At 46.5% G+C, this 14,105-nt stretch overlaps 1 protein-coding gene across 1 annotated transcript in view; it reads right to left on the bottom strand.

Moving 5' to 3' along the window:
• Positions 1-3,675: 3,675 nt before the first annotated feature.
• The window catches only part of IRAK1 (interleukin 1 receptor associated kinase 1), a 52,832-nt gene continuing 42,402 nt past the window's right edge, over positions 3,676-14,105 (bottom strand). Inside the window, exons 12-13 of the mRNA XM_044269027.1 lie at positions 7,763-7,888; positions 3,676-5,665 (exon numbers count right to left, since the gene is read on the bottom strand). Coding sequence (XP_044124962.1) covers positions 5,610-5,665; positions 7,763-7,888 — 182 coding nt within the window. The 3' untranslated portion in view covers positions 3,676-5,609. The remainder of the gene's footprint in view (positions 5,666-7,762; positions 7,889-14,105) is intronic.

Below are 14,105 nucleotides of genomic sequence, written 5' to 3'. Positions count from 1 at the left end.
ACTGGTCCTAAAAAAAAATTGGTTTTGGAAATTTTAAGATTTGCTTCTAAACTTTTAAGCCTTTTAACGTTTCAAAAAAAGAAATTGTCATTTTCAAAATGATCCAGACATGAAGTAGACATATGGGAAATGTAAAGTAATAATTTTTTGGAGGTATTACCATCTATTATAAAAGTAGAGAAATTTTAATTTGGCAATTTTTCAAATTTTTGGTAAATTTGGTATGTTTTTATAAATAAAAATTAAATATTTTGGACTCCATTCTACCACTGTCATGAAGTACAATATGTGACAAGAAAACAATCTCAGAATGACCTGGATAACTAAAAGCGTTTTTAAAGTTATTACCATATAAAGTGACACATGTAAAATTTGCAAAATTAGGCTGTGTCCTGAAGGTGAAAATTGGCTGTGTCTTGAAGTGGTTAAAGACCCGACATCCACCGTACATGTATGGTGGATATCAGGAAGGGGTTAATTTTCCATGTTAATATCTATATTTAAACAAAAAACATAAACTCCTGCAATTTTCACACTGACCACTAAAAGTCTAAAAAAAAAAAAGTGCCACTTCTTGGTCTGCACAGATCACTTTACAGCAGTTATTTGCGTATCTGTCATTCTAATCCTGCCTGTAATGATATCACCTTTGTGTATAGATAAGACCAGATCTTCCATTAACAATAGGGGATTGTCAGATCTAATCTATTCTTTCCTTGTACAATGGCCTCTGCACAGGTCAGAGTATGGATGTACTGTTGTGCTGATGTTTGACCTGCCATATGCTGCTGCTTAGGATCTGCTTTTAGTCGCATTGATATTATATATTATAAGTTGTGAAATAAAGAGTGTATATTTTTCATTATCTATTGATGCATTGTTACTCATTTGGTGTATACAGGTCAGAGTATGCCTAGAAAACTCTCCCATAGAAGTCAATAGGGTCCTCTCCTGTCAATTTTGTCTATAGACCATGGGGCTGCCCATAAAGGAATTTTTTTATGCTGTGTAAATGCTTTTAAGAACAGCTCCCATAGTCTAGTTCAGAGAATAGAATAAAAAAAATCTGCAATCAGAAAATAAAATAAAACTACTAAAAAAGGATGTGTGATATCTGGTTTTAACTAGCAGATAACATTTTTGGTAACACATTTCCTTTAAAACACAAAACTTGCATTCGTGACCATCCTAAACCAATCTGTTACCTGAGTCCAGGTTGTCTTTAGTAGACCATATCTATAAACACATGCTCCGAGGAGACCGTAGTAAGCACCATGTACTGTTCAGGTTAGCTACAGCAATTCCTATTTTAATGCACTGATTTTTATTTTATTACACAGTAAGAATTTTATATCCATACGTACAATAGTGTGATGGTGGCCACAATGCACAAAGATTTGGCTGACTGCATAAAATATTGCTGGACTACGGTGTCCAATATTTAAAGGCATCTGTCAGCAGTTCTGTACCTATGACACTGGCTGACCTGTTACATGTGCGCTTGGCAGCTGAAGGCATCTGTGTTGGTCCCATGTTCATACGTGCTCACAATGCTGAGAAAAATGATGTTTTCATATATGCAAATGAGCCTCTAGGAGCAACAATGCCATGTCTTACCCATGAGTCATCATTACATAGACAGGAGAGTATATATATATACACACATACATATACACACACATATACATACATACTCACCTAAAGAATTATTAGGAACACCTGTTCTATTTCTCATTAATGCGATTATCTAGTCAACCAATCACATGGCAGTTGCGTCAATGCATGTAGGGTTGTGGTCCTGGTCAAGACAATCTCCTGAACTCCAAACTGAATGTCAGAATGGGAAAGAAAGGTGATTTAAGCAATTTTGAGCGTGGCATGGTTGTTGGTGCCAGACGGGCCGGTCTGAGTATTTCACAATCTGCTCAGTTACTGGGATTTTCACGCACAATCCTTTCTAGGGTTTACAAAGAATGGTGTGAAAAGGGAAAAACATCCAGTATGCGGCAGTCCTGTGGGCGAAAATTCCTTGTTGATGCTAGAGGTCAGAGGAGAATGGGCGACTGATTCAAGCTGATAGAAGAGCAACGTTGACTGAAATAACCACTCGTTACAACCGAGGTATGCAGCAAAGCATTTGTGAAGCCACAACACGCACAACCTTGAGGCGGATGGGCTATAACAGCAGAAGACCCCACCGGCTACCACTCATCTCCACTACAAATAGGAAAAAGAGGCTACAATTTGCACGAGCTCACCAAAATTGGACTGTTGAAGACTGGAAAAATGTTGCCTGGTCTGATGAGTCTCGATTTCTGTTGAGACATTCAAATGGTAGAGTCCGAATTTGGTGTAAACAGAATGAGAACATGTATCCATCATGCCTTGCTACCACTGTGCAGGCTGGTGGTGTAATGGTGTGGGGGATGTTTTCTGGGCCCCCCTTAAGGCCCCTTAGTGCCAATTGGCCATCGTTTAAATGCCACCGGCTACCTGAGCATTGTTTCTGACCATGTCCATCCCTTCATGACCACCATGTACCCATCCTCTGATGGCTACTTCCAGCAGGATAATGCACCATGTCACAAAGCTCGAATCATTTCAAATTGGTTTCTTGAACATGACAATGAGTTCACTGTACTAAAATGGCCCCCACAGTCACCAGATCTCAACCCAATAGAGCATCTTTGGGATGTGGTGGAACGGGAGCTTCGTGCCCTGGATGTGCATCCCTCAAATCTCCATCAACTGCAAGATGCTATCCTATCAATATGGGCCAACATTTCTAAAGAATGCTATCAGCACCTTGTTGAATCAATGCCACGTAGAATTAAGGCAGTTCTGAAGGCAAAAGGGGGTCCAACACCGTATTAGTATGGTGTTCCTAATAATTCTTTAGGTGAGTGTATATATATTAGATAGAGATAGATATATCTATCTATCTCTCATTATAAGAACAGCCGATAGTATTTTTTTTAAGGGCGATTTGAGCACTAGGACCATTTTGTTACTAGAGCCATTTTGGCACTACATCGCCATGACAGCCATATTGTCCACAGATGATTTGGCAAGTGCCACTGAAACGCGTTGGGACACTTTGTGGAGTTGGTATGAGTGTTTGCCTTCTCTTTGTTTCATCCCTTTGACGAAGTCGGGCAGTCATCGCCGTATTCTAAAGGGATTACCAGGGCCACATAGAAAGATATGCTTATGGAGGGAGCTATAGGGACTCCTAGGGTAGAAGACCTGGTATGGTGTCCCTTTAACCCCTTTCAGGAGTTTATACATCACCTGTTCTGCTGAGTTATGCGGTGATCTATATTTCAAAAGGTGCTGTGAACTGTGTTCTGTCACTGTTTATTTGTTTTTGTGATAAATGTTATCAATGATATGGGCCTATTTTAATGCATATTTATTAAATGCCAAGTCTTAATAAGGTTACCCACATTATTTAGTTGAAAGTCTAGGAGCAATGGGGGCATTGCCGTTACACCTAGAGGCTCAGCTCTCTCTGCAACTGAGGGCCCCTTGCATTTTGATTCACAGGCAGTGTAAAAGTCATCATACCTGGCCCTGTCAATCAACGTGCAGAGGGAGTGTCAGTTGCAGAGAGAGCAGAGCTTCTAGGTGTAATGGCAACGCCCCCATTGCTCCTCAAGGCTCATTTGCATATATTAAAACTTTATTTTTCTCAGCAATACAGGCACATATGTACATGGGACCAACACCGATGCCTTCAGCTGCCAACTGCAGATGCAACAGGTCAATAAGTTTCATAGGTACAATACTGCTGACAGATGCCCTTTAAAGGGAATCTGTCATATAAAAAGCTGTTCAAGCTGCAGGCACGTGCTGTGGGACAGGAGGAGCTGTGCAGACTGATACATACACTCATTGACCAAAAAAATAAAAATATACATAATGCACCAAGAAGAATTTGATGCAATCGATAGAAAGCTTCTGTGTGTGACTGTAATGATCATAGATGTAAGTGATTGCAATATTAGAGGGAAAGGAAACGTTTATTAGGGAAAACTGTATAATTAAAAAGGAGGCTCAAGGACCCTGTTGGGCCACCTCTAGTCTGGATACAAAATGATATGGTTGGGCATGGAGGCATAGAGGTTCTGTATGGCATCCTGTGGCACATTTGCCCATAGATTCTGCACACTCACAGGATGCCGAAGCTGGCACCCCAGCTGGTCCAGTAAATGCTTGATTAGTGATAAATCTGGTGACCGGGTGGTGACGGAGGTGGTGACCAGTTCTTGTAGGCGATGACTCCTCATATCATCACAGCAGCAGTTGGGTCAATAGGTCGCTCCAAGGCAGGATTAAAGTGCACACCATAAGGCCTCCATACTTAAACCTGTCCACACCTTGGGATGCCAAACAGAACCTGGCTAAGTCGGTAAAGATACGGTTCCAGTCTGTAGCAGTTCAGGTTTCTTCACGACACCACTGCAAAAGAAGGTGACTGGGTCTGTATGTTAATGCAGGAAACGTAATGGCTGCCATGACACCAAAATTTCCTTCTGCTAAGCACCTGGAAATAGTCCGGGCAGAGACAGGGGTGTAAGGAAGGACCCACCTCTGTCTGGAGGGTGGACAATGAAACTGTGGGAGTTGCTCACGCGTGTATGTTCTCTCGTGGCAAGACCACACCTGTAACAATTTACATATCTGTCTGAGGGTTGGTTCTCCATTGATTATAGTCAATAGGATCTGGCGGTGAACGGCAGTGTCCAGCTAGGCCGGATCTGGGGAACTCCAGCAGGCTGTTCTCTGTCAGAACAGCCTGTCGGATCAGCTAAACAGAGGTGCGAACCTACCAAGAGACATACCTGCATCAGGGTTTTGCAGCTAGCGTACATTATTCATTTAAACCTCTCATCCTTTATGCTTAAAAGTCATGTGGGTAGGCTGTCATCACTGAGTAGGACCACCCACCGGACTCCAAAGCACAGGAAGAGTAGAGATTTAAAAGTAAATTTACCAGCTTTGTGGAACCTTTTCCCCAGAAAACTATATATCAAAGTGCTCAGCTCCTCCTCCTCCTCCTCCTCCTCTGTAATATGCGGTCTACAGATTGGAGTACAATTTCATGGTGATAGGTTCCCTTTAAAAAAAAAAAAAATCTAAAAATAATAAAAAGTTAAGACATGAAGCAGAGATACTCTGCATTAGTGAAGACCCTGGTCTCGCTGCCCCCCAGGCAGAGATTTACAGTTAAAGATTATTATCTTTTTACCCCCAATATCACAGACTACAAAATGGCTGAACATCAGCAGTGCAATGAATAATTGTAACAGACCAATATAAAGTACAGGAGGACAAAATTAATTGTTACAGCAATATAAAAGCAAAACCTTCCTCTAAACACAATAAATACTAACACTCTCCCAAAGTGAAGTTTTGTGCGATTTCCGTCATGGAAACGTCAAGAGGAGCAAGGATTTAACACTTGGACGACAACTCCTGTCTGATAGGAGTCTGGAATACTGTTTATCTGGATCATCCGCAGGCTGAGAATTATTTGCAAGTCAGAGCTCCTGCGGCTGGGATGAGAACTTTCTCCACGGCAAATCCAATGCGTTTCTGCCAAGGGGCTAACTGGGAAAATCATCACTTTCTTCTGGGTATCCTTGACCTCCTGAATGGTATTCTAAAGAAAAAGAGAAAAGATATTTTATAATGATGAACCCGTATATAAGACACCAGTTCCTTTAATCTGACCCCAGCATGACATGACAGGTGCAGTCTCGTCCGACGGATCCACTCAATGCAGTCACTACATGCTCCGTTTAATCACTTAACAGGTTCCTGCCCATGCAACGAATGCCGACTGATGACATAGTATGTAGATTGGCATTCATTTAAGGACCTTCACGGGTGCAGAAAGCTGTCCGAACAAAATGACCGCATGAACAATCAGAGGGCTCATGTGTCTGTTCGTTTTCATTGTCGGCACCACATCCTCAGTTTACATGGAAGATATACTGCTGATAATTTTTATATCCACATAAGGCTACTTTCACATCTGCGCTTTCCCTTTCCGCTATTGAGACTGAGTCATAGGATTTCAATACCGGAGGAAACCTCTTCAATGGGGACAAAACTGAACGAAACGGAGTGCACCAGAATGCATTCCGTTCCGTTTGGTTGCGTCCCCATCGCGGACAGAGTAATGCTGCAAGCAGCATTTTTTTGTCCGCGATGTGGTGCAGAGCAAGACAGATCCGGTATGACTCACAATGCAAGTCAATGAGGATGGATCCATTTTCTCAGACACACTAGAAGAAGAAAAAAAAAAAAAAAAACTGTTCCAGTCCCAATTGACTTTCCATCGTGTTCATGACGGATCTGTCTTGGCTATTTTAGAGATAATACAACCGGAACCGTTATCCGTTCATAGCGGAAGCAGACAGTTGTATTATCATGACAGAAGCGTTTTTGCTCATCCATGACGGATCCAGCAAAAACGCTGGTGTGAAAGTAGCCTAAGCTGTTTGCCTGACTGTCGATGATGGCCGACAATGCAAGAGGCCCTTTAAAGTGTACCTGTGAGGTCAGAAAACTTTTGGCATGCCTGTAGTCGTGTCCAGCTCTAATCTGGTCTCTCTGAGCAAGCAAATTGGTGTACAAGGTCAAAGAAAGTTTACACTGCTCTGCTCACTCTCAGAAGAGCATTTCCACCGCCTCATTTCAGCAATCAAGGTCTCAGCACCAAGACACGTCAAAAGTTTTATAAAATAGTAGTTACACTTTAAAGACTGGCAAGTGTGAATTTACAGCACACAGTCCTAGTCCTTATAGCTGCATGTTGGGATGTAGGTGTATAACGGCTGCTACTTTTACCTTCCCTAATTTCATGTACGCAGTGCTGAAAAGAATAAGTCAAGAATAATCACGCGATTTCTGGAAAGCCGGTGTAGTTTTCCAGCCCTCTATCAATTTTTAAAACACCCACAAACCTCCCGCTAAGTGAAGCATACTGTGCTTACCTGATCCATGACACTCTGTTACAGGTCCTAGGGTCCAGCACTGTTTTCTGGACTTCCAGTGGCTGCATATGAACATCTGGTACAGATGGGGGTCATGTGAACTGCTGTAGCCAAAGGCTGGCTGCAGTGGTCATCACTGGTCATGTGCTGCCTTGAGGGACATGTTACTGCTGCAGCGGCCCACGTGATCCCATCCGTACTGCATGTGGACATGCAACGCTGGAAGTCCTGAGACTGTATTGGACCGCAAGGAGCTGGAACAGAGTGTCGGGGAGCAGGTAAGTATCCCTCACTTGACGGGTCTTGCAGGGGTGTGTAAAAGTGGATACAGGCCCAGACAACCCCTTTTAGATACATATAACCTGGTTTATGTAGAACAAAGAAATCTAGGCTTTAAATTTTCTGCGGAGCAGGTTGTCTGCTCTCTGGAAGAGCCATAAGATCTGCAGAGCATGATGCAGAGGGCTAATTTTGAGGGCTCAGAGGGAGTGTATGTGAATGAGCAATGCTTCTGCTGCCACCCCTGGGACGGAATCTTAAGCAATATTTATATATCCCCAAAAATAGCAAGTGTGAGCCAAGGCCTGTAACGAACATAGTGAAATCTCTCTACATTTCCCTAGTTTACAACACAGGCCTAACTAAGGGTTAAATTACACATATTCCTTAATGGGATAAGAGAAGGCTGGACGTGGGGTAAACCAGAGCAGGGACGGGATGGCTTCAGGATGTACAGTCTTCCCTCCGGAGCCGGTTACCTGGACTGGTTCCAGAGTACAGCAGTTCTAGGCTGCTTATTTTCCCCTGGTCGTACAGCGCCAGCTGCTCCACAAATCTCTGTTTGGCAGGATTCATGATGATCTGGTGATGTGGCATGGAGATAGCTGGAAGAAGAACCAAGACGTTTAATACACTACACAGAGGAGAGTACTGGCCGCGAGAGCATTATTCCAGAGGAGCCTGACGACTGAAGAAAGCAGCACACTGAGGGTTGTAGTGCCAGCCGAGGTCAGCACATCGGAGCAGTTCTGCCTTCTCAAATAACCAATCAAAAAAATGTATTTGATGGCCTATTCTAATAATTATGTGCTAACGAAGGAGAAAGGGGGGGGGGGGGGGGCGAGGAGGAGGCATGCAAGCACAGAATCCCAAAAACGAACTAAAGAAACTAAACGCCTCTCTCCATCAAGTCCAGGCCCTACGGCTACGATTTACACACACGACCACATCTAACAAGAAATTGATTTGTTTTTGTGAACGCGCCAACAATAAAGTGATTGCTTCTCCTTAGTACAGAATGATTTTCATTCTCATCTGTGTCTCGTCACAAAGTCATATATAAAGGAAATCGTACGTTTACTAGTGAAGTGGTCTGAACAATTCCCGATTATGACTACCAAACATTAAAGGGCATCTGTCAGCAGATTTGTACCCATGACACTGGCTGACCTGTTACATGTGCACTTGGCAGCTGAAGGCATCTGTGTTGGTTCCATGTTCATATATGCCCGCACTGCTGAGAAAAATGATGTTTTATGCAAATGAACCTTTAGGAGCAATTGGGGCGTCGCCGTTACTCCTAGAGGCTCTGCCTTCTCTGTAACTGCCACGCCCTCTCCACTTTGACTGACAGGGCCTTGTTTACACAGCCTGGTCCTATCAAAGTGGGCACGGCAGTTGCAGAAAAAGCAGAGCCCTCCCAGAGGGCGTGGACAGATGCAGTCAGCTGCCAAGCGCACATGTAGCAGGTCAGCCGGTTTGATAGGTACAAATCTGCTGACAGATGCCCTTTAAGAAATGCATTAGAAACATGATTTATATAATTAGATTTTTTGTACTCACCGTAAAATCCTTTTCTCGTAGTAGGCATTGGGGGACACAGCACCATGGTATATGTCCAACTACCACTAGGAGGCGACACTAGACATAAAAAAGTGTTGGCTCCTCCCCGTTGGACTATACCCTCTCTACAGGCACTAGACAGATCAGTTTGTACCAAAAGCAGTAGGAGAGAGAGAAAAAAAAAGGCAAGGAACCAACAACTCCCGTACCGGGAAAGATCAAGAGACCAGCCCGGAGAAGCGGAAGTAAAAAACATAGGGTGGGATCTGTGTCCCCCAATGCCTACTACGAGAAAAGGATTTTACGGTGAGTACAAAAAAAATCTAATTTTCTCGTGCATGGCATTGGGGGACACAGCACCATGGGACATCCCAAAGCAGTCCCCGAGGGTGGGAAAAGAACAGCCATGTCACCTGTTGGGCATACAGGTGCCAGAGAACCATGTGACCCAAGAGGAGAAAGGCACGGAATAGGCAGGAAGCCTCATAAGGGAAAAAAACCCAAGGAAGCCACCGTGATGACTGCCAGACAAATGCCTGGGAGAACGACCCAAATGCAAGAAGAAGGCAAAGGGGAACACCCAGCTCAGCCGAAGGCTGGAGAGAAAGTAGGACAGCATCGCGTATAGGAGCTACCTAACATTCTAATTGTCTCAGGCAAAAGCACAAACACCCTGAGGCCAACCCCTGACGGGCCAGGGGAGCAAGGGAACATGGAATCACTAAAGGCCAAACGAGTGAGGAAAGCCATAGCAAGGCTCACTGTGAAGGAAGCAGGTTCTCCCCTCACCGCAAAGCAGGTGAAGAAGTTAAAGGGGTTGTCCAGGTTCAGAGCTGAACCTGGACATCCCTCCATTTTCACCCCGGCAGCCCCCCTGACATGAGCATCGGAGCAGTTCATGCTCCGATGCTCTCCTTTGCCCTGCGCTAAATTGCACAGGGCAAAGGCATTTTTCTGAGTTCCGGTGATGTACCGGGGCTCTCTATGGGGCTGACAGGCAGCCCGGTGACGTCACCGGCACTGATGGGCGGGATTTGGCTCTGCCCTAGCCAGTAAAACGGCTAGGGCAGAGCTAAAGCCCGCCCCTCAGAGCCGGTGACGTCACCGAACACACTGCTGGGCGGAAGTTACCGCCCGGCATTGTGTTATTGAAAACACAAGAGCCTGTGCCCTGCGCGATCTAGCGCAGGGCACGGGAGCGCATCGGAGCATGAGATGCTCCGATGCGAGGCTCAGGAGGGCTGCCAGGGTGAAAATAAGGGTATGTCCGGGTTCAGCTCTGAACCCGGACAACCCCTTTAAGCGCCCTATTGAAAGGAAAAAATCCCAAAAGGCGCTAAGGGAAACCGCAAACCCTTGGAATGGGAGAGAGTTGCAAGTAAGAACCAGGAAAAGAGAAATGATAAGACCTGCATCCCAAAACCAGTAGACGAGGAACGAGCCTCTGAAAACAAACCAACGCTGAGAAGCACAAGACCGGAGAAACTCCGGCCAAATGAAGTATCAGGGAAAAAAGGGGACCAGATACAGGCCCAGGAAATCACAGCAGGTGCACACTGAAGTGAGGGAAGCCATAGCAAGGCTCACATATGAAGGGAGCAGGACTCCCCCCACCGCGAAGCAGGTGATGAAGTTAAGAGTCCTATTGAAAAGAGAAAACTCCAAAGGCGCTAAGAGAAACCGCCAACCCTAGGAAAGGGAGGGGGTTGTAAGTAAAGGCCAGGAAAAAAGAAAAGATAAGATAAAAGACTTGCATCCCAAAACCAGGAGACGAGGAACGAGCCTCTGAAGACAAAATATCGCTGAGAAGCGCAAGACCGGAGGAACTCCGGCCAAATGAAGTATCAGGGAGGTGCAGGCCCAGGAAGGCTCAGCAGGGACATGGGAGGAGACGGAGAGTACTTCCAACAGTCTAAGGAGGAAAGTTCTACAAGCAGGAGGAAGTCCACCATAAGGTGGAAATGCAAACTGTAGCACTAAACCACTCAACACCAGTTACTTGACGTGGGAGGATGGGAAGATAGACACGAATCCCAAGAGGTCCACAAGGCTATTGGAACCCACCAGGGGAACAATCAACCCAGGCCCCTCCCAAACAACAATTATCATACAGAATCTGTGTGGTCAAATGAACGGGGACAGGGACTCCAGAAAAGAAGTACCCGGTATGGGCTCACAAGGAACCAGGAACTGAGCCACCAGAGGACAACAAAAAAACTGAATATCCAAGAAAAAATGTAAAGAACCACCGTATGGGAAAAAATTGGCCACGGACAACAAGCCATCCTAAGAATAGTGGCTAGCAAACGCATACATTGTCCTGGGGAGGGCAAGTACAGCGGCTTGGGTTGTACCACTAAAACAACAGACACCCATATGCATAAGGAATGGCGAAGTCGCCATAAAAGAAAAGGGAGCGAGTACACAAATTGTAGAAACCAGCTGCGACCGACATACAGAAGACTCCCAGGGGGAGAGAGTACCAGACAGACGCAGACAATAGCAAGGTCCCAGGGGACTACCCTCTGTTAGATAGTACAACTAAGCAGAGAATAAGGGAATACCGAGAACACCCGGACCCCGAAGGAACTACAGAACCCTGTCCAAAGCCAGAGCAATCAGCAAAAAATTCACCTGCCAGGCAGGTGTGTGGCGCTCAGTGGTTCTGTCCCTGACTCATCTGGGAGGACGTCCAGCGAGAATAATGTTGCTGACCCCAGAAGGATTCCGTGTGGCGGAGGACATCAGTGATGGTCAAAAACTGCTGCAGCGGCCGGTGCTCACCAAGCTACGTACCCCAACAGGGAGAAGATCTAAGTGGAGATCACTGTACTCCCCCAGGAATGGTCCGCCCTGTAATAGAAAACAATGCGGGTACTCCTTTATAATATGGGGAACGCGGAGTGCAGCAGACAGGAGTATTTGATAGGGATGGCAATAGCAACCCTAGCACAAAAGCTAACAACCACCTGGCCAAGGTGTAGGGAGCGTGGTTGTATGTGGACCACCCACCAGATCAGAACAGATCAGCCATATACTGGGTACTCCAGCAGTAGCAATAGACCGACAAGGTGTAGGTTGTGGTTCGGCTGGTCCACCCCTGCCAGATATGGTTACCATGTACATGCTGAACCAGGATGGCCGTTGTGGACAGTGCCTTGAAAGGTACAAGGAGCACGACAGTAACGGAGTAGCAGATGTATGGAAGAATCCAAAAAGGGAAGTAATTAACATCCGCGGCACAGATTAGAGCCCGGGGAAGGAAGCACCCAGTAATACAGAAACTGTATGGGCCACAGATTGCACCATAGGGCCCAGCAACCTGAAACCGAGGTAAAGTGGCTGCACGTTGCACTCTAAGGAGGGTGGAACAAAGCCACAGAATCCGGGAATGCGACTGCATTTGGAGGGTACAGGTCCTCAACCTGTAAGGTAGAAATACGGCTGTGTAGTGTATAGATACAACCAGAGAAGTGCAAAGGGTACAGGATCTGGAGATGGTAGAGGTACTAGGTTTAAGATTAGAGCGATGTGGCCGCATGGTGCACCCTAGGACCAGAGAAGTGCAACGGCTGCCACGTTAGCAATGGTACCTATATTCCGCTCGGGAAGGGGAAAATAGGGCCACACGGTACCACAAAGAACGACAGGGGCACAGCACAATTAAGTAAGTGCAATGGCAACTGAAGGAGGACCTCTATTTCACCTAAAAAGAGGGAAACAGGGCCGCATAGTACACCATAGAGCCAGACAGGTGTAACGGCTGCAGCATCAGAAACGGTGCAGGAACCCTACCTAAGAAGGGGGTAAGATGGGTGTTTGGTGCACACTATGATGAGGTAGGTGCAGTGGCCGCGGCAATACAAGGTGGCCTCAATATCTCGACCGGGAAGGGAAAAAAAGACTGCCGCAAGGTACACCATAAGACCAAACAGGAGTAACGGCAACAGCCTCCGGAGATAGTGAAGGTACTCAACCTATGAAGGGAACAAGGTGGCAGCCTGGTGCCCACTAGAACCAAACAGAGGCAATTGCTACAGCAATTGAGTGGCCTCTATATCTCGCCGGAAAGGGAGAAATAGTGCCGCACGGAACACAATAGAACCCGCCAGGGATATTGGATACAGCATCAGGAGATGGTGTAGGGACTCTACCCATGAAGGGAGCAAGGTGGCTGGAAACAGACAGGAGCAATTGCTACGGCCATTGAAGGCGGCCTGTATATCTCGCCCAGTAGGGGGAAATAGTGCCGCATGGAACACCATAGAGCCAGACAGGATTAATGGCTACAGCATCTGGAGTAGGTGTAGGAACCCTACCTATGAAAGTAACAAGGCGGCTGGAAACAGACAGATGTAATCGCCACGGTAATAGAAGCCGGCCTGTATCCTCTGGTACAGGCACTAAAAATAACCTTTAGAGGCCGAGAAGGTTTACCAACCCTACAAGAGGAGTTAGCCTGAATTATCAGCTTGCCTAGAACATAGCCCCTGGTATAGGGGAACCAGGAAGGTCTGTTGTGTACAGCCTATGAGGGCATACGTACCAGAGACACCGCGTAGGTGTCCCAGTTGCTAAGCACGGTGACGGCTGCCTTACCTGTGCGGTAATTACCTGTGCAGGCAGGAGAGTGCCATCCGAAAGTCCACTAGAGGGGCACCAAACCTGGGTAGGGTAGGTACCACCATGCACGTTTGACTTGACCTCACAGAGGGATTCTGCATGGTGGAAGATCAGCCTGATGCTCTGTTCCGAGGAAATCTGTGCAGAGGTGTCCCCAGAGGCAACTGACAGAGAAGGCTTCGTCACCAGCCTCAGGCCTGTCCTGGGGGGACCCGAGGATGCCGAGGAGGGGTGGAAGCTAGTTGAGACCACCTGAGGTTGGTCCGTGGGCTACTCCTTGCATGACCCTGTATCTGAGCGTGGCCCATCTGCAGGGAGGACCCGGGCCAGGGATTGAGAGAGTCAGGCAAGGTTCCCATGGTTCGACATGGAGGGAGCCCATTCAGGGGGGACCTATACACAAAAGGGTGGGAGGGGGGATAAGGCGACCACATAGAAACCTCCGTAGACAGACGCACGGAAATACGTGGCGATCTGATAGGGAGGCTTTGAGAGGAGGCCCTCATAGAGCAGCAGGGGTGTCCTATCTGTCCCCAGATGCCACGTTCCCAAGAGGTGCTGCAGCAGCTAAAGAGCAGGTGGCAGGGCTGCAGGAGAATGCAGCAATCGAGAGGGGAGGGGGGAAAAGGAGCCTGC

This window comes from Bufo gargarizans, chromosome 9 (assembly GCF_014858855.1).
Source record: "Bufo gargarizans isolate SCDJY-AF-19 chromosome 9, ASM1485885v1, whole genome shotgun sequence".
Taxonomy (NCBI): Eukaryota; Metazoa; Chordata; class Amphibia; order Anura; family Bufonidae; genus Bufo; species Bufo gargarizans.
Note: the sequence above shows the minus strand (reverse complement) of the source record. Positions and strands in the feature narration are given on the sequence as shown.